Source organism: Delphinapterus leucas, chromosome 2 (assembly GCF_059928025.1).
Source record: "Delphinapterus leucas isolate spDelLeu-1000000601 "Yukka" chromosome 2, BTC_Dleu_Yukka2, whole genome shotgun sequence".
In the NCBI taxonomy this organism is placed as follows: domain Eukaryota; kingdom Metazoa; phylum Chordata; class Mammalia; order Artiodactyla; family Monodontidae; genus Delphinapterus; species Delphinapterus leucas.
The window spans coordinates 176,324,371-176,345,374 of NC_143130.1; the positions used below are offsets into that span (position 1 = coordinate 176,324,371).

General features: G+C 43.1%; 1 protein-coding gene across 4 annotated transcripts in view; it reads left to right on the top strand.

The window, feature by feature from the left end:
- The window catches only part of EML1 (EMAP like 1), a 145,985-nt gene that overhangs the window by 53,109 nt on the left and 71,872 nt on the right, over positions 1-21,004 (top strand). For 3 of the 4 annotated variants that reach the window (XM_022576109.3, XM_022576112.3, XM_089908194.1), the window contains exon 2: positions 7,736-7,918. The exons of the other annotated variant lie outside the window; for it this stretch is intronic. In XM_022576109.3, coding sequence (XP_022431817.2) covers positions 7,736-7,918 — 183 coding nt within the window. The remainder of the gene's footprint in view (positions 1-7,735; positions 7,919-21,004) is intronic. 4 annotated transcript variants of the gene reach the window in all.

Below are 21,004 nucleotides of genomic sequence, written 5' to 3' on the forward strand. Positions count from 1 at the left end.
CTCTAGACTAAGAGTAAGTGCTTAGGATTGCTAGATTGCATGGCAATTGTGTGTTTATCTTTATAAGAAACTGCAAAAGTATTTTCCACAGTGACCATACCATTTTATGTGCCCACCAGCAACGTAGGAGAGTTTCATTTGCTCCATATCCTCATTGCATTTTGTTTTGTTAATATTTTGTGTTTTAACCATTCTGATAGGTATGCAGCAATATCTCATTGTGGTTTTAATTTGCATTTCCCTAATGGCTAGTGACAGTGACATCTTTTCATGTGTCTGTCTTCTGTATATCCTCTTTGGCGAAGTGTCTGCTTGAGACTTTTGCCTATTTTTTTCTTTCCTCTCTTTTTTAATCAGGTTATTTCTTTTCTCATTGTTGGGTTTTTAAAGTTCCTTATGCGTCTCAATCCACAGGAAGAGACAGAGAAAAAGGTTACCCCCAGGTTCCTAGCTGAAAAAGTGTGAATTCTATATTATTAGTGTAAAGGATGGAGTACGCAGTTCTAGGAAGGGGTGGAGTGCGAGAAGAGGATTGTTTGTAAGTTCTTACCTCACAGTTTGATTTCTTTAAAGAAATATGTCTTGATACTTTTCTTGTGTGTGTGTGATACGCAGGCCTCTCACTGTTGTGGCCTCTCCCGTTGCGGAGCACGGGCTCTGTATGCGTGGGCTCAGTGGCCATGGCTCACGGGCCCAGCCGCTCCACGGCATGTGGGATCTTCCCAGACTGGGGCACGAACCCGCGTCCCCTGCATCGGCAGGCGGACTCTCAACCACTGCGCCACCAGGGAAGCCCGATACATTTTTTTAAAGAGCTATATAATGTCTCTTCATAAAAGGGTAACAATTTTAGATATGTGTGACTGCTTAATAAGTTCTCTGGGTTATCAGATATTTAATACGTTATTCTCCCTCAGAAGTGCCATTGACACTTGACTTGACATTGACTTAAAAAACATTTCTATGTATGAAACAATTATATTACTTAGAAAGTTGGCAGAGCTCGAATTTCAGGGCAAGACAGAATTATATCCAGTAAGTAGAAGTTACAAGATGGTAGATTTCAATTTCAAAGGCCATGATTATCTGAATATTCCTTATGCTTTCATGTTCCCATGTTTTGTTTAGTTTCCTTTGCCTGGAATGCAAAGGATTCTTCTTTTTTTTGTTGTTTGTTTTGTTTTGTTTTGCTTTTTTGTTTTCACTTGGCAATTTATTTACGATATTGTCCATATTGCTATTTGTGGATCTTACACTTCGTTTAAAATTAATTTCAAACTGCACGAGTAGTACACACACACATATATATAAAATCTTCCTAAAACATTGTAATATTACAGGCAAGTCTAAATTTCTCTTTGACCACCACCTATAATCCCATACTTGCTGCATTCTTCAGAGATGACAATTTGTGCATATCCTTCTAGAACGTTTTCTATACATTTACATACATATAAATGAATATTGTAGAATACATATATTATTTTGTCTTTTTGAAACATGATTCTTTTTCTCAACAAGATGTCTTAGAAATTTATCCATGTTAGTACATGTGCTTCCATCTTGCTCTTTTATTTATTTTAACATCTTTATTGGAGTATAGTTGCTTTACAGTGTTGTCTTAGTTTCTGCTGTATAATGAAGTGAATCAGCTCTATGTATACATATATCCCCATATCCCCTCCCTCTTGTGTCTCCCTCCCACCCTCCCTATCCCACCCCTCTAGGTGGTCACAAAGCCCCGAGCTGATCTCCCTGTGCTATGCAGCTGCTTCCCACTAGCTATCTGTTTTACCTTTGGTAGTGTATATTTGTCAGTTACTCTCTCACTTCGTCCCAGCTTACCCTTCCCCCTCCCCGTGTCCTCAAGTCCATTCTCTATGCTATGTCTGCATCTTTATTCCTGTCCTGCCCCTAGGTTCATCAGAACCAATTTTTTTTTTTTTTTTTTAGAATCCACATACATGTGTTAGCATATGGTATTTGTTTTTCTCTTTCTGACTTACTTCACTCTGTATGACAGACTCTAGGTCCATCCACCTCACTACAAATAACTCAATTTCATTTCTTTTAATGGCTGAGTAATATTCCATTGAATATATGTGCCACATCTTCTTTATCCATTCATCTGTCTGTGGACACTTAGGTTGCTTCCATGTCCTGGCTATTGTAAATAGTGCTGCAGTGAACATTGTGGTACATGACTCTTTTTGAATTATGGTTTTCTCAGGGTATATGCCCAGTAGTGGGATTGCTGGGTTGTATGGTAGTTCTATTTTTAGTTTTTGAAGGAACCTCCATACTGTTCTGCATAGTGGCTGTATCAGTTTACATTCCCACCAACAGCGCAAGAGGGTTCCCTTTTCTCCACACCCTCTCCAGCATTTATTGTTTGTAGATTTTTTGATGATGACCATTCTGACCGGTGTGAGGTGATACCTCTTTGTAGTTTTGATTTGCATTTCTCTAATGATTAGTGATGTTGAGCATCCTTTCATGTGTTTGTGGGCAATCTGTGTATCTTCTTTGGAGAAATGTCTATTTAGGTCTTCTGCCCATTTTTGGATTGGGTTGTTTGTATTTTTGATATTGAGCTGCATGAGCTGCTTGAATATTTTGGAGATTAATCCTTTGTCAGTTGCTGCGTTTGCAAATATTTCCTCCCATTCTGAGGGTTGTCTTTTCGTCTTGTTTATGGTTTCCTTTGCTGTGCAAAAGCATTTCATTAGGTCCCATTTGTTTAGTTTTGTTTTTATTTCCATTTCTCTAGGAGGTGGGTCCAAAAGGACAAAGGATTCTTCTTGCTTTTCCACCTTGTAAATGTTTTTATCTTTCATGGCCAACCCCCTACTTCTGTTTTTCCAAATACCATTAATATTTCTTCTCTGTGTTCAGTTATCACTCTGTATATTTCTCAATTATGTAACTTATCACATTGTTTTAGGAATTTGGGGACATTTGTCTTTTCCACCACAGAGAGAGCTTCTGAAGGGCTGTGAATCAGTCATCTTTACATCCCCAGAAACTAATTTGATGTATGCTTCATAAAAGATACCCATTTACACATTTATTCATTCATTTACCAAATATTTATTGAGTTCTTACTCTGTGTTACATATTGGAAACAGAGAGCAGTGAACCAGCAAAAAAGATCCCTGCTTTCATGGAGCTTGCACTTTATTGATGTTTTAGAGAACCAGCCTTTGAGTTCATTGATTTTCTTCAGTGCTTGTTCATGTTTTATTCCATTGATTTCTGCTCTTTACTCTTTCCCTTTCTTTTGCTTGATTTGGGTTTAATTTGCTCTTCTTTTTCTAGTTACTTAATGTGATAGCTGAGAATCATTGATTTGAGAATACTCTCCTTTTCTAATAGAGATTTAAAGCTATTAATTTTCCTCAAAGACCTACTTTACCTGCAACCCATGCATTTTGATATGTTATATTTTCATTATCATTCCACTTAAAATTTTTTCTATTTTCTCCTGTGATGTCTTCTTTTACCTAATGATTATATAGAAGTGTGTTGTTTAATTTCCAAAATTTGGGGGTGTTTCCTTGTTCTCTTATTGTTTTTGATTTCTAATTTATTGTCACTGTGGTCAGAGAACATACTCTTTCAATCTTTAGGTTTATTCAGGTCTGTTTCATGGCCCAGAATATGACGTGTCTTGGTAAATGTACCATGTACACTGCTATCATTGGCTGTAGTTTCTTATACATATCAATTTAGTCAAAGTGGTTTATAATGTTATTCAGATCGTCTGTCTTTACTGATTTTTTAAATCAGTTCTGTCAGTTGCTGAGAAAGGGGTGTTAAAATCTTGAGGAATAACTGTGGAATTGTCTGTTTCTCACTTTAATTCTGTCAATTTTTGTTTCATGTATTTTACTTACTAATTTTTTAAATTCAATTCTTAAATTTTATATTGGAGTATAGTTGATTTACAATGTTAGTTTCAGGTATACAGCAAAGTGATTCATTTATACATACACATATATCCATTCTTTTTTCAGATTCTTTTTAAAGTCAGTTATTATAGAATATTGAGTAGAGTTCCCTGTGCTATACAGTAGGTCCTTGCTGATTATCTGTTTTATTCATTATGCATAGTAGTGTGTATATGTTAATCCCAATCTCCTAATTTATCCCCCCCCCACTTCCCCTTTGGTAACCATAAGTTTATTTTCGAAGTCTGTGAGTCTGTTTGTTTTGTAAATAAGTTCATTTGTATCACTATTTTTGGATTCCACATGTAAGTGATATATGATATTTATCTGACTTACTTCACTTAGTATGATAAACTCTAGGTCCATCTATGTTGCTGCAAATGGAGTTTCATGTATTTTAAAGCTCTGTTATTGGGCATATTTTTCATTGCCTTTCTGATAAGTTAATACTTTTTTCATTATGAAATGTCCTTCTTTATAGCTGGTAATACATTGTATTTGACATCTATTTTATCTGATATTAATATTGCTACTCCAGCCTTCTTATGCTTACTATTTGCATGCTATATCTTTTTCTCCATTCATTTACTTTCAGTCTATCTGTGTCTTTGCATTTAAAGTGTGTGTCTTGGGCTTCCCTGGCAGTGCAGTTGTTGAGAGTCCGCCTGCCGATGCAGGGGACACGGGTTTGTGCCCCGGTCCAGGAAGATCCCACAGATCGGCTGGGCCCATGAGCCATGGCCGCTGAGCCTGCGCATCCGGAGCCTGTGCTCCGCAATGGGAGAGGCCACCACAGTGAGAGGCCCGTGTACCGCAAAAAAATAAAAAATAAAAAATAAAAAAATATAAAGTGTGTGTCTTGTGGTCAGCATATAGTTGAGTCTTGCCTTTTTTCCCCCCCTGAAATTCTCAAAGGAAGAAGAAAAAGGAAAATGCAAAAAGAAAAGAAGTCTTGAGCTCCTTCAAATATTTATCGTTTCCAGTGCTCTTCATTCTTTTCTGAGGGTCTGAGTTTCCATTTTATGTAATTTCCCTTTACTCTGTAGAACTTCCTTTAACTTCTTGTAATGCAGATCTACTGGCAATAAATTCTTTCAGTTTTCACTTATCTGAAAATGCCTTAATTTGCCTTCATTCTTGGAGGATATTTTTGCAGGATATAGAATTCTGGATAGAATTTTTTTTCATCCAGTACTTTAAAGATGTTGCTTCACTCTCTTCCAGTCTCCATGGTTTATGACAACCAGCTATTAGTCAGATTGTTGTTCCCTGTATAGTTATATATGTTGTTTTTCTCTTGCTGCGTTCAGATGCGTACTTTATCTTTGGTTTTCAACAGTATGATTATGATAGACCTTGAGGTGGTCTTTTTTGTGTTTATTTTGCTTGCTTTTTGCTTAGCATTTTGTAATTTTACATTTCTTTCCTTTATGGAACTTGGAATGTTTGGGGCCATTATTTTTCAGATATTTTTTTCTGTCCTGCTCTTTCTCTTTTTATATTCCAATTAAATGTATGTTGGACTGTTTGAGATTGTCTTAACAAGTCCCCAGGGCTCCGTTAATTTTTTCCCTCTGTGTTCTTCACCTTGGATACTTCTGATTGATCTGTCTTCAGATTTGCTTGGTTTTTCATCTGTCATGTCTGTTAATTCCATTTAGTGAATTTTTTATTGTCATAAATTATATTTTTCAGTTCTTGAATTTCCATTAAGTTCATTTTTCATTTCTATCTTTCTGCCGATACTTCCCACTTCTCTCTGAAATTTTCATTCATTGAAAAAAATACTGATTTTACATATAGAGGATAGTCTTGATAGCCATTTTAAATTCCTTATCTGTTAGTTCCAATGTTTTGTTCATTTTGGAGTTGGACTCAATTTATTTTCTTTTCTCTTGAGAATGTGTTCCATTTCTTGATTCTTAGTATGTTACTAATTTTTGATTATATCCTGGACATTATGAATGTTAAGTTATGGAGATTCTGTATTCTAGTATTTTTTCTCTGACAAGTATTGTTTGTTTCAGTGGGTACTTTAATTGGGCTTGAACTGCAAGCTCTGCTTTGAGTCTGTTCCATGCATGTGTGATTCACAGGTCAGTCAGAGATATAAAGAGGTAGAGTTTGGGGATCCCCTCTCTAGTTTTTTTTTTTTCCTTCTGGGATTTCCCCACTCTTTTTAGTGTTCATGGTTTTCAGACTTCACTTTTTTATTTTTTAAGGACAAAAAGGCAACAGGGTTTTCTGAGTGTGTCCTCACCCCCATTGTATACAACATTTAGCCCTGGGCTCAAAGCCGTGAAAAAGGGAGTTTACTTGTATAGTTCCCCATCTCCCTTCTACCAAGTGAGTGCAAACTCCCACCAGAGTCTATATGCTTGTGTCCACGCTCCAGTACTTCTGCTGTTATTTGTATAATTTCCAGGCTTAACAGTTACCTTCTGCAGCGGGTGCTGCCCAATAGGGGTTTCTCGGAAGCAGAAGAGACCCCATGATGCTTACATGTTAATTGGGAGACATAGACAGGAAGCAAACAAGCAAGATGATTCTAGGTCATAGTGATGCTATGAAAGAAAGAAAGAAGGTAGACATGACTGAAAGGAACAACTTAAAGGAAGGTTTTTAGCAAGGTTCTCTGAAAAACTTCCATTTGAGTTGAGACCGAAAGAACAGAACTTGGTCATGAAAAAAATCTGGTTGAGAAATGCTTCCGGCAAAGGCAACAGCAGATACCAAATCCCTAAAGTAGGAGAGAAAGGGCAGTGTGGCTGGAGCATGGGAAGAGAGGGGCAGAAGGATGTAAAATGAGGTTGGAGAGGTAAGGAAGATCATGACGGGCCCTGGTAGACCTTGGTAAGGACCTGGGAGTTAGTGCCTCTAGATAAGAAACTATGATCACTCTAGCTATAAGGGTGTGCTTACCAAACAGACTTGACCACTCCTATTGCTTTGTCCTTAAGAGTCTTGACTGGAAGATAGTATGGCCCTGTGATTATCTGCACAACCTGTCAGCATCGCTGGAACAAAAGCTAGAAGACCATGCAGTCAGTTTCTGCCATGTGGGAAGTTGTAGTACCTGTATTCTAATATCCACTCTAGTTCTGAGGTTCTCTGATATCACGGAAAAGAAAATGGCCTGAATCTACAAACATATCATGACAATTAAAACCACAGTTTAAAAAAAACATGAAAAGCACAAACCTAGAGAATGAAAAGATGGTAGCAGAATGAAGCAGTGCAGTTCTTCGTAATTTTAAAAGATTTCACACGGGGACTTCCCTAGTGGCGCAGTGGTTAAGAATCCACCCGCCAATGCAGGGGACACAGGTTAGAGCCCTGATCCAGGAAGATCCCACATGCCCTGGAGCAACTAAGCCCATGCGCCACAACTACTGAGCCTGCACTCTAGATCCCGCGAGCCACAACTACCGAGCCCGCGTGCCACGACTACTGAAGCCTGCACGCCTAGAGCCCATGTTACAAAACAAGAGAAGCCACCACAATGAGAAGCCTGCGCACAGCAATGAAGAGCAGCCCCCGCTCGCCGCAACTAGAGAGAGCCTGCGCACGGCAATGAAGACCCAATGCAGCCAAAATATAAATAAATAAATAAATTTTTTAAAAAAAAGAAAAAAAAAGATGTCGCGTGAGATCTGCCTACAAGCAGTGGTCTCCAGCTTTTAAATATTGTTGTGTTACATAATAGCAACATGTTGGTGTGTGTTTCTTAGTCTGGTTTCTCTGGGGAGCAGCTGAGACTCATTTGCCCCTTTCCCTCGGTCTAGATGACAGCGCTTCTGCCGCCAGTAGCATGGAGGTGACAGACCGCATCGCCTCCCTGGAGCAGAAAGTCCAGATGCAGGAAGACGACATCCAGCTGCTCAAGTCGGCTCTGGCCGATGTGGTTCGGCGGCTGAACATCACCGAGGAGCAGCAGGCCGTGCTCAGCAGGAAAGGACCTACCAAAGGTGGGCATTCGAGACTCACGGGAATTGCGCTTGTGGCACACTGGGTTTTTTTTCTTTCATTCTGAGTATCCTTATTTGTTAATTTGATTGAAGTATAGTTGATTTAGTGTTGTGTTAGTTTCAGGTGTACAGCAAAGTGATTCAGTTGTACATACCTATGTATCTATTTCTTTCAGATTCTTTCCCCTTATAGGTTATTATAAAATATTGAATAGAGTTCCCTGTGCTCTACAGTAGGTGTTTGTTATTTATTTTACATATAGTAGTGTGTATATGTTCATCGCAACCTCCTACTTTATCCCTCCCCCTCCTTTCCCCTTAGGTAACCAGAAGTTTGTTTTCTATGTCTGTGGGTCTATTTCTATTTTGTAAATAAGTTCGTTTGTATCATTTTTTTTTAGATTCCACATAGCAGTGATATCATTTGATATTCATTCTTGTTTGGCTTACTTCACTTGGTATGATAATCTCTAGGTCCATCCATATTGCTGAAAATAGCATTATTTCATTCCTTTTTATGACTGAGTAGTATTCCATTTATATATATACCACATCTTCCTTATCCACTCCTCTGTCCATGGACACTTAGGTTGCTTGCACGTCTTAGCTATCGTAAATAGTGCTGCAGTGAACATAGGGGTGCACGTATCTTTTCGAATTAAGGTTTTCTCTGGATGCCCAGGAGTGGAATTGATGGATCATATGGTAGCTCATTGCAGATTCTTGCTCCAGCAAATATGTTGCTCTCTTAATATTGACAGAGAACCCAAGCTTAGAAAAACAGTGAAGCAGCCTTAGGATTGTTGAAATCATCACACAAAGTGTGACAGTATTTTTTGGCTGGACGTTGGTGAATTGTAGCCCAGCAGCGCACAGTTGTAGGTGACCCGTAAATGCTGGTTGAGTCAAGGAAGGAATGTCCACAGTGGACCAAAGAACTGTCATTTATCCAGACTCTCTGGGATAGAGAGAGCTTGCAAAACAAAACCGAAAGCCAAAGCAAACACAATTCTTTGGGCCCCTGTGGAGGCTGTTTCACCTAGAAACTTTTGGCAACTCTCATCTCTTTCTCTGTCCTCAGTTTAAAGATTTTTATTTTATTTATTTAGTCCTTTGGCTGCATTGGGTCTTCATTGCGGTACGCGGGCTTCTCATTGCGGGGGCTTCTCTTGTTGTGGAGCATGGGCTGTAGGCGTGTGGGCTTCAGTAGTTGTGGCACTCGGGCTCAGTAGTTGTGGCTCGCAGGTTCTAGAGCACAGGCTGAGTAGTTGTGGCGCACAGGCTTAGTCGCTCCGCGGCATGTGGGATCTTTCCAGACCAGGGCTCGAACCTGTGTCCCCTGCATTGGCAGGGGGATTCTTAACCACTGTACCACCAGGGAAGCCTGTCCTCAGTTTACACTGTTGTCCAGTTCAACACAGCAAACTGTCACTTGATCACATGCCACATGTGAAGCTCTGAGTTGAGGACTGGGACCCAGAGGCGGGCAGGCCCCTCCCTGATTTGCTCAGAACCCTGAAGCTCATCGCCAACTTTCCCTCCGCCTTGTAGCGAGTAAGCTCATTTGGGGCAAAGCCTCCTGTTTATTTTAAAGCCCTTTTTCTTTTGCCCAGAAGATCATAGCCTACAACAGAATTCTATACCTATAAATAGTGGATTTCTGGCACATTTAAATCACCATTTCAGTTCCCAGTGGTGCCTGGAAACAAAACAAAAAGCAATATTTGTGCTTAAAATAACGTTGTAGTGACCCTCTTCTTACAATTTTGGAAATAAAACGCCTCGTAAAAGCTTCTCTCCTAGTTAGTGCCCTGACGTCTGCTTTCAACCAATACGCATTGCTCATCTTTTGCCAGAACGGCTTTTCCTCATGGCTAACTCTAGGAAACAGAATTCATCTTGGCTGTAAAATTCCTTTAGTTAAAACATTTTGAGTCTGCGGCATGTAAATGTCCCCTTAAAATTAACTTTCTTATTTTGTTTGGATTTAACAAATTATTTCACAGTTACCATCTTTTCCTTGGAGTCAGGAGAGGGTACTGTCTTGATGTTGCATATGTTAGTTTTTTCTCTGGTCTTGGATCCATTTTCATACGTTTATGGAAAGAAATCTATTTCCTTGTCCTTCAGGATAACTATCACCAGCTCCATGTGAGATATACACACTGGGCGATGTCTACATTTCGAATAATCTTTTTAAATAATCTTTTTCTCCTAAGTTACAAAGCAATTAGGGTGTTTTAAATAGAAACCAGGTTATTCTAGGTATTCTTGACCTACTCGGCTTTCCAAAAATAAATCTGATGACTGCCTATCCTAAAGGGTACATTTGAAGTCGCTGCTTTATATACAACTCCAGGCTTCTAAAACTTTTATTTTTAGAAAAAGGAGGGGGAAAAATAATACAAGGGGACTGCCCAGGAGTTTTATTTTCTTGATTGAGAGTAAAGTTTGAATTTTGGAAACTTTTAACTTTTTTTCATAGTTAGATCTGATGTTTCTTTATAACATTATTTTCAAAAGTGAAAATAAACCAAAGCACGAGAGCCAAAGTCACACCAAGAAACAGAAAAAAGATTGTAAGAGAGCTGGTGAGCGGCGTGCCCTGAATTCAGTGGGCTGTGGGCCCCCCTACTTCATATGCAGTTAGAGGGTGGTGGGAGCCGAGGGGAGAAGGGGGAGTGATTCCGTAAGAAGCCCTGGGTCGCTGCTTCTCTTTCAGAGAGTGCCATGTTGGCACGGTATGTACACCCCTATCTGGACAGCTGGCACTCCATAACCTTGGCTTAGTTAGGGGATATTTAGACAAGACAGCTTTGAGACAAACCTCCTTTGGTTCTTAGAAGGCCGCATTATTATTATCATTTGCCATCCTTTGGGATTGCCATCCTAATACAGGCTTGAAGTAGCCTGGACACGTGGCATTCTAATTTTTAAATATCAAATGATTTTTTCCCCCAAGGTTAGTTGTCAGAAGCTTAGGGCTCAGTGTTTCGAGCTTCTGGTGCACATCTTTGTGCCGTTTGCCCAGTGACAGGGACGGCTGTGCCACAGGGAAACAGGCTGCCTCGGAAGGCAGTGAGCATCCGTGTGGGTCAGCTTAAAGGAAGTGCATGGTGAGCACAACATCCCCTCTGCAGCCATCCTGAACCGTTAGACTGCAGTGTCCGCTCACTGGCCTTAGTAATTGCCTGGGAGACCACGGATAATAACTCTTATCCTTTTCACGACGGTACTTCACTTAGTTGAAGAAAGGTGTTCCGACATCTAAACTTTCACTTACTTTATCACCGTTCTTCATGTGACTTAACTAGTACACCAGTGAGAACTGCAGTCTCATGAAGATAATTCACTAACAGATCAAGTTCGAGGCCTCCTGAAACAGAGGAAAGATTGTGGCCGACCCTGTAAAATGCGAGGCCTGTGGACACACAGTTTATAGAGACAGAGTTATGTCTCAGACGCTACCTTTTCTTGGTAACCCTTTTCTGTGCCCGGGATTGGCTTTTTGTGCAAATTTTCCGTCTCTTTTTAACCCAGTGATACTGCCCTGGGTTTTAGGATTGCTATTCTCCTTTTCCTTTGCTTTTGTTATTAAAAAAAAAAAAAGACATATGAAGAACTTGTTGCCTTGTCATGCATCTCGACTGTAGAGAACTTCAGCCTGCAAAGTTTGCTTTGTTCGGGTGGGATTTACTTTCAGATAGGAAGATTCGGGGTGTTCTAATTATACTGAGCTTGGGCTACCATACAGTGGAGAGAAGAGAATCAAATAGTTTCTGGAGGCCTGTATTCTTAAAATTCTTGCCGATATTAAAGTTTTTTTCAGTATTGTGGTTGGACTGGGGGCACAGAATGCAGTGAACAGACACCGTTTCTTTGCTATTCTGAGTGTAAATACAGAAAAGCGTGTGATGAACAAGGGAGCTCCTTGCAGAATTACGTATATTGGAGAAAAATTGTGTAGGAAACAGTTGAGCAAAAGCAAGCAATAGGGGCGTGGCCAGAAAACTGTGGATCCTCGTATGATGGAAAGCCATGTAATCTTTAAAAATGTTTGTGTTCCCGGTAACAACAGGAAAGATGCTTGTGTATTATATTAAAAGGCAGAATCAGGATATAAAACTGGATATGTTGTATTTTTCAACTAAATAGACAAAATCTATGCAAAGAAGAGTGGAGAGAAGTATATACCAAGAGTTCTCTTTCTTTTTTCCTGAGTGGAAGGATGATGGTTTTTTTTTCTTTTACTTCATTCCTAAATGTTCTTTGGTGTGCATTCTTTAATAAGCAGAAGGAATTTGTGTTTTAAAAATGACTCCTTTCTTAGCGCTGAAGCTGATCTTCACTGCACCAAGGTCAATAGCAGAGCTCAGAGCAAATGTCCGGAGGCCGGAGCGTGCTCATGTGTGTTCTCGAGAAGACAAGGAGGGGCTTCCCTGGTGGCGCAGGGGTTAAGAACGCGCCTGCCAATGCAGGGGGCACGGGTTCGATCCCTGGTCTGGGAAGATCCCTCATGCCGCGGAGCAACTAAGCCCGTGCACCACAACTACTGAGCCTGCGCTCTAGAACCCACAAGCCACAACTACTGAGCCCACGTGCCACAGCTACTGAAGAGCCCGTGCTCCACAACAAGAGAAGCTCCTGCAATGAGAAGCCCGCGCACCGCAACGAAGAGCAGCCCCCGCTCGCCACAGCTAGAGAAAGCCTGCGCGCAGCAGCAATGAAGACCCAATGCAGCCAAAAATAAATAAATTTTTTCAAAAAAAGAAGAGAAGGAATCATGGTGTGGAGTTAACTTCATAATAGATCCATTGTAGACATGCACGGCTAATTTCCATTTCAGTGCTAGGGGAGTGTTACAGGATTTCAGTGTAAAATGTAGGTTAAAATATGCTCATTGTCCCATGTATGTGGGGATGGTCTGCTTCGCTATGCATTAACCAGCAAGAGTTCCTGTTTCTCATTTTAGATTCTGCTTGGGAGTTCAGACTGTCTTTGGCAGCTTGCCTTTTAAAAAACTTGAATGCACCTTTTGCAAACCTTTCTGTTCTTTATATTAATAACCCCATTAATTAACAGATCGGAGAGTGAATAAATATAAGCAGAAACCTTCAGCTGGAGATGCTGACAAGCAAGACAGTCCTGTTGTTCCAGGACATCAAAATCCATTCTCAGAATTTAGTCTCTGCAACTGGTGTTGAAAGCTGACTGCAGGTTGTCTTTTTTTGTTTGTTTGTTTTGTTTTTCTGGGGTTTTTTTTTGCGGTACGCGGGCCTCTCACTGTTGTGGCCTCTCCCATTGCGAAGCACAGGCTCCGGACGCGCAGCCACAGCGGCCATGGCTCACGGGCCCAGCCGCTCCGCAGCATGTGGGATCTTCCCGGGCCGGGGCACGAACCTGTGTCCCCTGCATCGGCAGGCGGACTCTCAACCACTGTGCCACCAGGGAAGCCCTGCAGGTTGTCTTTAAGTAGCCTCTGCTACATTAACACTTAACCCTGATAGTCATAATAATTCTTGCAGCTACCATTTATTAATTGGGTGGGTACAGGCCTTTGCAATAGATATTTTGTATGTATTAGCTCATTTTACCTCTCCACAACCCTTTGAGGTAGGTATTATTGTGCCCATTTTGCAGATGAGAAAGCAGCCTCTAGGAGATGGAATAATTTGCCCCAGGTTACACAGCTGGTTATGGAAAATCTGGGACTAGACCCTATGGCCTGGCTGAACATACTTTCTTTCTGCCATCTGTGTTGCTTGGCTGTGCATATGCCTCTTAGCAGTATTATTTAAATTAGCATTATTCAAATCAAACCAAATATTTAAGGAATGAATAAGTATATGACTTGAAATGAGTTTTTTTCCAAGGTTTAATTTGATTTGCAAAGTGTCCCAAATACAACAAATCATATTCAGCGTATAATTCTATAAAATATTGTATCATAGTCCTTTCACAAATTTTATTAGCTAGGTGCAACTAACAAATGAAAAAATTTTAAGTTCTTTGCAGTGAATGAAATTAATGAATATTTAACTTAGTTCTTTATCCTGGTTAACCAAATTAGCAATTTTTCCCTCTCTCTCGTCTACCGTGCTTTCTCCTTATCTTTCTCCTTACAAATTGGCTAATTACAGAAAATAACTTGTGCTTTCTTTTAGACAGAACATGCTATAGTTTCTTCCATTTTCCTCTTTAATTACCTTCCCCAGTTTAAATAGGTGTTCGTTAGTGATTTATAGAAAAGGCTTGGTAGATATATTCAGTTTTTCAGAGACTGAGAAAGATTGTTTTTAAACGTTGTCTTATGAAAATGTTGAAATGCATATAAAAGTAGAAAAAAGCGGGCATGTGCCACTCCCTATGGGTGGTCTTTTGTTTTACAAATAATTGGCCTTGTGTGTATGGCATTTTTTATTTTTGCCAGTATATCTTTTTTTTTTTAACATCTTTATTGGAGTATGATTGCTTTACAATGGTGTGTTAGTTTCTGCTTTATAACAAAGTGAATCAGTTATACATATACATATGTTCCCTTATCTCTTCCCTCTTGCGTCTCCCTCCCTCCCACCCTCCCTATCCCACCCCTCTAGGTGGTCACAAAGCACCCAGCTGATCTCCCTGTGCTATGCGACTGCTTCCCACTAGCTATCTATTTTACGTTTGGTAGTGTATATATGTCCATGCCACTCTCTCACTTTGTCACAGCTTACCCTTCCCCCTCTCCATACCCCTCAAGTCCATTCTCTAGTAGGTCTGTGTCTTTATTCCCATCTTACTCCTAGGTTCTTCATGACCTTTTTTTTTTTTTTTCTTAGATTCCGTATATATGTGTTAGCATACGGTATTTGTTTTTCTCTTTCTGACTTACTTCACTATGTATGACAGACTCTAGGTCCATCCACCTCACTACAAATATCTCAATTTTGTTTCTTTTTATTTGCCAGTATATCTTTAGGATAGGTTCCTGGTAGTGGGATTGCTGGATCCAAGGATAAATGTATCTGTAATATTGCTAGGTATTAGTGACGGGAACCTTCCCCAGCACATAAGTAATTATCTACTTTGTCTGACAATTTAGCAAAAGCAAGTTGCCTTCTCCAATTCCAAATATAGACATCTTTTCAATTTCGAAGTAGATAATTAGGAATTCTGGGTTCATAATGGTCAGGCGTGTTAAAGTTAAACTTTGAATTTCTATACATAATCACATACGTGGTCATGCTTTGCATAATTAAATTTATTGTGGGGCTTCCCTGGTGCCGCAGTGGTTGAGAGTCCGCCTGCCGATGCAGGGGACGCGGGTTCGTGCCCCGGTCCGGGAGGATCCCACATGCCGCGGAGCGGATGGGCCCGTGGGCCATGGCCGCTGGGCCTGCGCGTCCGGAGCCTGTGCTCCGCAGCGGGAGGGGCTGCATCGGTGAGAGGCCCGCGTACCGCAAAAAAAAAAAAAAAAAAAAATTTATTGTGAAACCTAATGGAAAGCTTTACTTATCAAATATTGCACACTGAGTTATTAATGTGATGTAAGTTAAAGGGATTTCTTCATCTTTAGGTTATGACAGTATCATAATAGTAAGCATTAGTACATTTGACCACCTGTACTGGAATTTCTATATTTACATCTGCTGTAGTTTTGGAAATATATTGCCACAGATAGTACTTCATGGAAGTCTGAGCATTCCAATCCTCCCGTCTAGAAAGATGAAACCTTTTTATTTCAGGCATACTTGTGAATGCTTTAGACCTGAGATTCTGAATACCTTTGTTAGAGATTTTTAAAGATTTTTTTGATGTGGACCATTTTTAAAGTCTTTATTGAATTTGTTACAATATTGCTTCTGTTTTATGTTTTTGGGTTTTCTTTGGCCACAAGGCAGGTGGGATCTCAGCTCCCTGACCAGTGATCGAATCCGCACCCCCTGCACTGGAAGGCGAAGTCTTAACCACTGGACTGCCGGGGACATCCCATGTTAGAGAGTTTCAGTTCCCACACCCTGGAGTCATTTTTTTTTTTTTTTTTTGCGGTACACGGGCCTCTCACTGTTGTGGCCTCTCCCATTGCGGAGCACAGGCTCCAGACGCGCAGGCCCAGCGGCCACGGCTCACGGGCCCATCCGCTCCGCGGCATGTGGGATCCTCCCGGACCGGGGCACGAACCCACGTCCCCTGCATCGGCAGGCGGACCCTCAACCACTGCGCCACCAGGGAAGCCCTGGAGTCATTTTTCAGGGATGTTAACTTGAGGTACTTTATGGGGACCTTATACTAAATAATACGCACGGTAACCGGAAACTGGGGGCCATGAACACTGTGCATGTGACTGCATCTGTCCCTCTGACGAGGCCTGTCCACTTCAGTGGCTCCTCTCCTTCACTTCTGGTGGGTTGGTGGGTCTAAAGGAACTTATGCAGTGTGAAAAGTCCCACAGAAACTCGGGTGTTTCTCTCCTGAACACTCTTATGACATGAATTAGGATCATAGATTTCAGAGCACGAAAAGCCACCCTTAGAGCATTTATAGACTGAAGTCTTTCCTTTATGGGTTAGGGAAATGGGGCCCAGAGGGCCTTGCCTGCAGTCGCACTGCCAGTCGAGGACACACTGGAATTCACACCCTGGCCCCCGACTCCCAGACCTGAGCTCCTTCTGCGCTCTCCTCCCCCCTCTCACTTCGCCTGGGCACGAGGAGGAAAGCAACCGTTTGGGGGATGAGAACTGTCTGGGGTCTTCCTCGACCCCTCTGTGTGTGTGCCGGATGATGCAGTGGGGACACTCACTGGACCTGATTCTGCCTCAGGCACCTTTGCTCATAACTGAAATCCTGCATTTAATTTTTCTCACATTGTATTCAAGATACGAGATTGCATCCCGGTGTCCAAAACAGAGCATTTCATCATCTGGGCGTGGCCGTGGGGTAATAGCCACCACCTTTTACGTGCTGCTACATGAAGGGCACTGTGTAGCTTGCCACTCCTCATTCCAAAACCTCACAGCAGCCCTGCAAGGTGGGCACTGTTATCCTATTTTACAAAGAAGCCGAGGCTCGGAAAGGTGACTTGCCCAAGGCTACATAATAAAGCCGAGTTGAGAATGAGTAGGTCCTAACTCAAGACTCTTTGCCCTTTATTCCTCTGTGCTCCTCCAACCATCCCGATATCCCTTCCAATGAATGCATTCTAAACATATATCATGTATCACTCATTCTCCTTTTATTTTGAGAAATTCTCCTTTCAGTGCTGTGTGTCTATGTTTTGCCCCTAAGAACAATTAAAATAATTATTTTTTAAAAAACCTTTAATGGGGCTTCCCTGGTGGCGCAGTGGTTGGGAGTCCGCCTGCCGATGCAGGGGACGCGGGTTCGTGCTCCGGTCCGGGAAGATCCCACATGCCGCGGAGCGGCTGGGCCCGTGAGCCATGGCCGTTGAGCCTGCGCGTCGGAGCCTGTGCTCCGCAACGGGAGAGGCCACAACAGTGAGAGGCCCGCATACCGCAAAAAAAAAAAAAAAACTTTTATGAACTGGAAGAATGTCTCATATCTTGGTGTCGTCTCAAAGCCAGGGATCCATTTATCTTAGCACCTGATGAGCAGGAAATTGTGTTTGAACCTTCCCTGGTGCCGTTTCTCTTCTGCAGTTTCTGAGATCACTTGTCTGAAAAATGACTCATTATGGCTCTTCTTGTGTCCTGCTGTCCTCATGATCCAAGCTAGTACCTGTTCAGACTGGACATTAGGATATACTGTTTTCTTCCAAAACTTTTCTTTATGGTGGCAACATTTTTTCCTTGAGTGGCTAATCATGTTTAGATATGGAAACATGAAAGAGACCTGACGTGATGTTGTGTGCAAAATAGGTATTTAGCAAGCATATTGGTGTAGTCGTGATGCTATTTACAAAGTTAGTGGTCGGGCTTCCCTGGTGGTGCAATGGTTGAGAGTCCGCCTGCTGATGCAGGGGACGTGGGTTCGTGCCCTGGTCCGGGAAGATCCCACATGCCGCGGAGTGGCAGGGCCCGTGAGCCATGGCCGCTGAGTCCGCGCGTCCGGAGCCTGTGCTCCGCAACGGGAAAGGCCACAGCGGTGAGAGGCCCGCGTACCGAAAAAAAAAAAAAAAAAGTTAGTGGTGACAAAAAGCCAAAGATATTATCAAGATAAGGATGTAGTGGTGATTGGATCTTGCCAAAATGAGAACCTTTCCAACTTCTTGTCACTCCAAGTGTGGCCGCCACCCCCCCTCCCTCCTTCTCCCCCTCTTCCTCTCCATATCCACTATTTTTCTTTTATGATTTCTCATTACAACTTTAACAGTTCTGTTTGCTTTTGATGCTACTCTGTTATATTTTAATGTGTAAGGTTTATTATGCCCTCTGAGAAGGCCCGTTGCATGCAATTGATGTTCTTTTTATGGGCTTTAAAAAAGTCCCATTTCCTTTTTGGGGAGAAGGACAATACTAGATTATTATGAGACTGAAGTTTGAAATTATGACTCAAGGAAAGATAAAAAACAGTGACTCAGACGGACTTCCCTGGGGGTCCAGTGGTTGAGACCCCGTGCTTCCACTGCAGGGGGTGAGGGTTTGATCCCTAGTCGGGGAACTAGGATCCCACATGCCGTGTGGCACGGCCAAAAAATAAAATTAAAAAAAAAACACACAACAGTGGGGCTTCCCTGACGGCGCAGTGGTTGGGAGTCTGCCTGCCGATGCAGGGGACACGGGTTCGTGCCCCAGTCCGGGAAGATCCCACGTGCCGCGGAGCGGCAGGGCCCGTGAGCCACGGCCGCTGAGCCTGCGCATCCGGAGCCTGTGCTCCGCAACGGGAGAGGCCACGGCGGTGAGAGGCCCGCGTACCGCAAAAAAAAAAAAAAAAAAAACAACAGTGACTCAGAAATGGCAACACAATGCCTTTTCTTGAAAGTGGGGTCTTTGTTCTCGAAATTTAGTGCAATCTGATCAACAAATGCATGTTGAACACCTTCTGTGTCAGCATCACAGGGGCTGCTGCCGTCGTGGAGCCCCCGGGCAATGGAGTGGACAGGAATAAACAATGTGAGGACAGCGGCAAAGCAGGGACCAGGGGAGCCCAGGAGGCTCGCCCGGCCTGGTTTGGTGGGCATGTAAGTGGGTGAGGCAGGTCCTGGCCCAGGTGCCGGAGAGAAGCTGGGGGCCAGGCATCTTCCATCAGCCCCTCCAGGCCCTTTCCTTACCCTCCTCCAGCCAGCTCTCTGCCCCGGCAGCTGAGCTGTATGGACCACACCGCTCTCTGCTCCAGTGAGGTTTGAGCACGGGATCCCTAGCTGGGGACTGGAAGGAGGGAGAGTGAGGTCAGAGGATCCACCCCCAACTCCTTCCACATGGGGCCCCTTGGCTTGGCTGTGTCCCCACCCCCTGGATGTAGCTGCTGCTTCCCCAGCAGCGTCTCTCCTCATAGGGTCTGGTGACCTCCCTCCCCTTGGCCCTGCAGGCATGGGATTAGCTATAGCTGTGCTGCTGTCAGCCTAGGAGATGGGGCAGTAAGCCTGGGGCTTGGTGTGGAGTCCAGTCCACTCCCCAAGCACACAGAGAAGGATCTAGGTGATGCCCTCGCCCAGCACGGTGTGTGCACCCACTCTAACTGGGGAAGTAAGACTAGCCCGCCTGAAACAACAGTCCGTAATCAGGCACTCAGTTGTGAGCTACAGACTGACGTGTGACAGAAGATCAGAGCGGGACAGCCAGGGAGGCCTGGGCTAACGAGGAGAGGCCCTTCGAAGCTGGAGGATGGTACAGACCAGTGGTTCTCAAAGTGTGGTCCCTAGAGCAGCCGCGGCAGCAACCTGGAAGCTGGTTAGAAATGCAGAGTCTCAGGCTCTGCCCCAGACCTCCTGAATCTGGGGATGGGGCCCAGCGATCTGTATTTTAACTCCAGGGGATTCTTCTCCACAGAAACAAGCTAAGGAGGTGGGAATGAGGCAGGATTTGCTTGTTGGGGGTGGGGGAGTGGATATTGGAGCGCCTGGGTGCGTGGTGGGAACAAGAAAATCGGTGGAGAGAGTGAGCTCTGATCACTGAGGTTGCAAAAGAGCACAATGATAGCGAGTGGCCTGGGAGTCGGGGGACGTTGTTCTCTTCCCTCCCTCCTCTAGGCCCGGATGTGAAATGGAGCTGGACCAGTCGTGTTGCCCCAGCTGGACAAGATAACGCGTTTCAAGTTGTTACCACTCTACCTGGCGCCGGGCACTCGGAGCTGCCATCATTGTTTCAGCTTTTGCGTTTTGGTGGGTTCCGCTGACCTGTCACGTGGTGTAGCAGGTTGTCAGGAGCCGTTGGCGACCGTGGATGAGAGGGATGTTTTTAAGGAGAGTCGCCTGAACAGAACCGGCCAAGTGCGCTGGGAGACCAGCCCTCAGTTCTAGGAGCTGTGCTGGGGGAGCCACTGCAGAGATGGTAACAGTGGATTGAAAGACGCCCAGCAAGCTGATACGCACACTGTAGTCACTGCCTAGGGCCTCTGTTGTGAGTTAGTACAAACAGAAATTGATTCCCTCGCCGCTCTGGAGACCAGATGCCTGAAGTCAGTGCCACTGGGCTGAAATCAGGGTGCTGGCAGCATTGTCGCTCCTGGAGGCTCTGAGGGAGAAACTGGTCCATGCCTGTGGCCGGGCTTCGTGGCTGCTGTCTGTCCTCGGCTAGAGGATGTGCCACTCCAGTCTCTTGCCTCTGTCCTTACATGGCGAGCTCCTCCTTATGCATCTTCACCTGGGCCTCTTTTTTTTCCCCTTAATTTATCTTTCTGAAGTATAGTTGATTTACAATGTTGGGTTCATTTCTGCTGTACAGCAAAGTGATTCAGTTATTCGTATACATACATTCTTTCTTTTTTTGTATTACTAGTCTTTTTTATAAACATCTTTATTGGAGTATAATTGCTTTTAGTTTCTGCTGTATAACAAAGTGAATCAGCTATACGTATACATATATCCTCATATCCCCTCTCTCTTGCGTCTCCCTCCCACCCTCCCTATCCCACCCCTCTAGGTGGTCACAAAGCCCCGAGCTGATCTCCCTGTGCTATGCGGCTGCTTCCCACTAGATATCTGTTTTA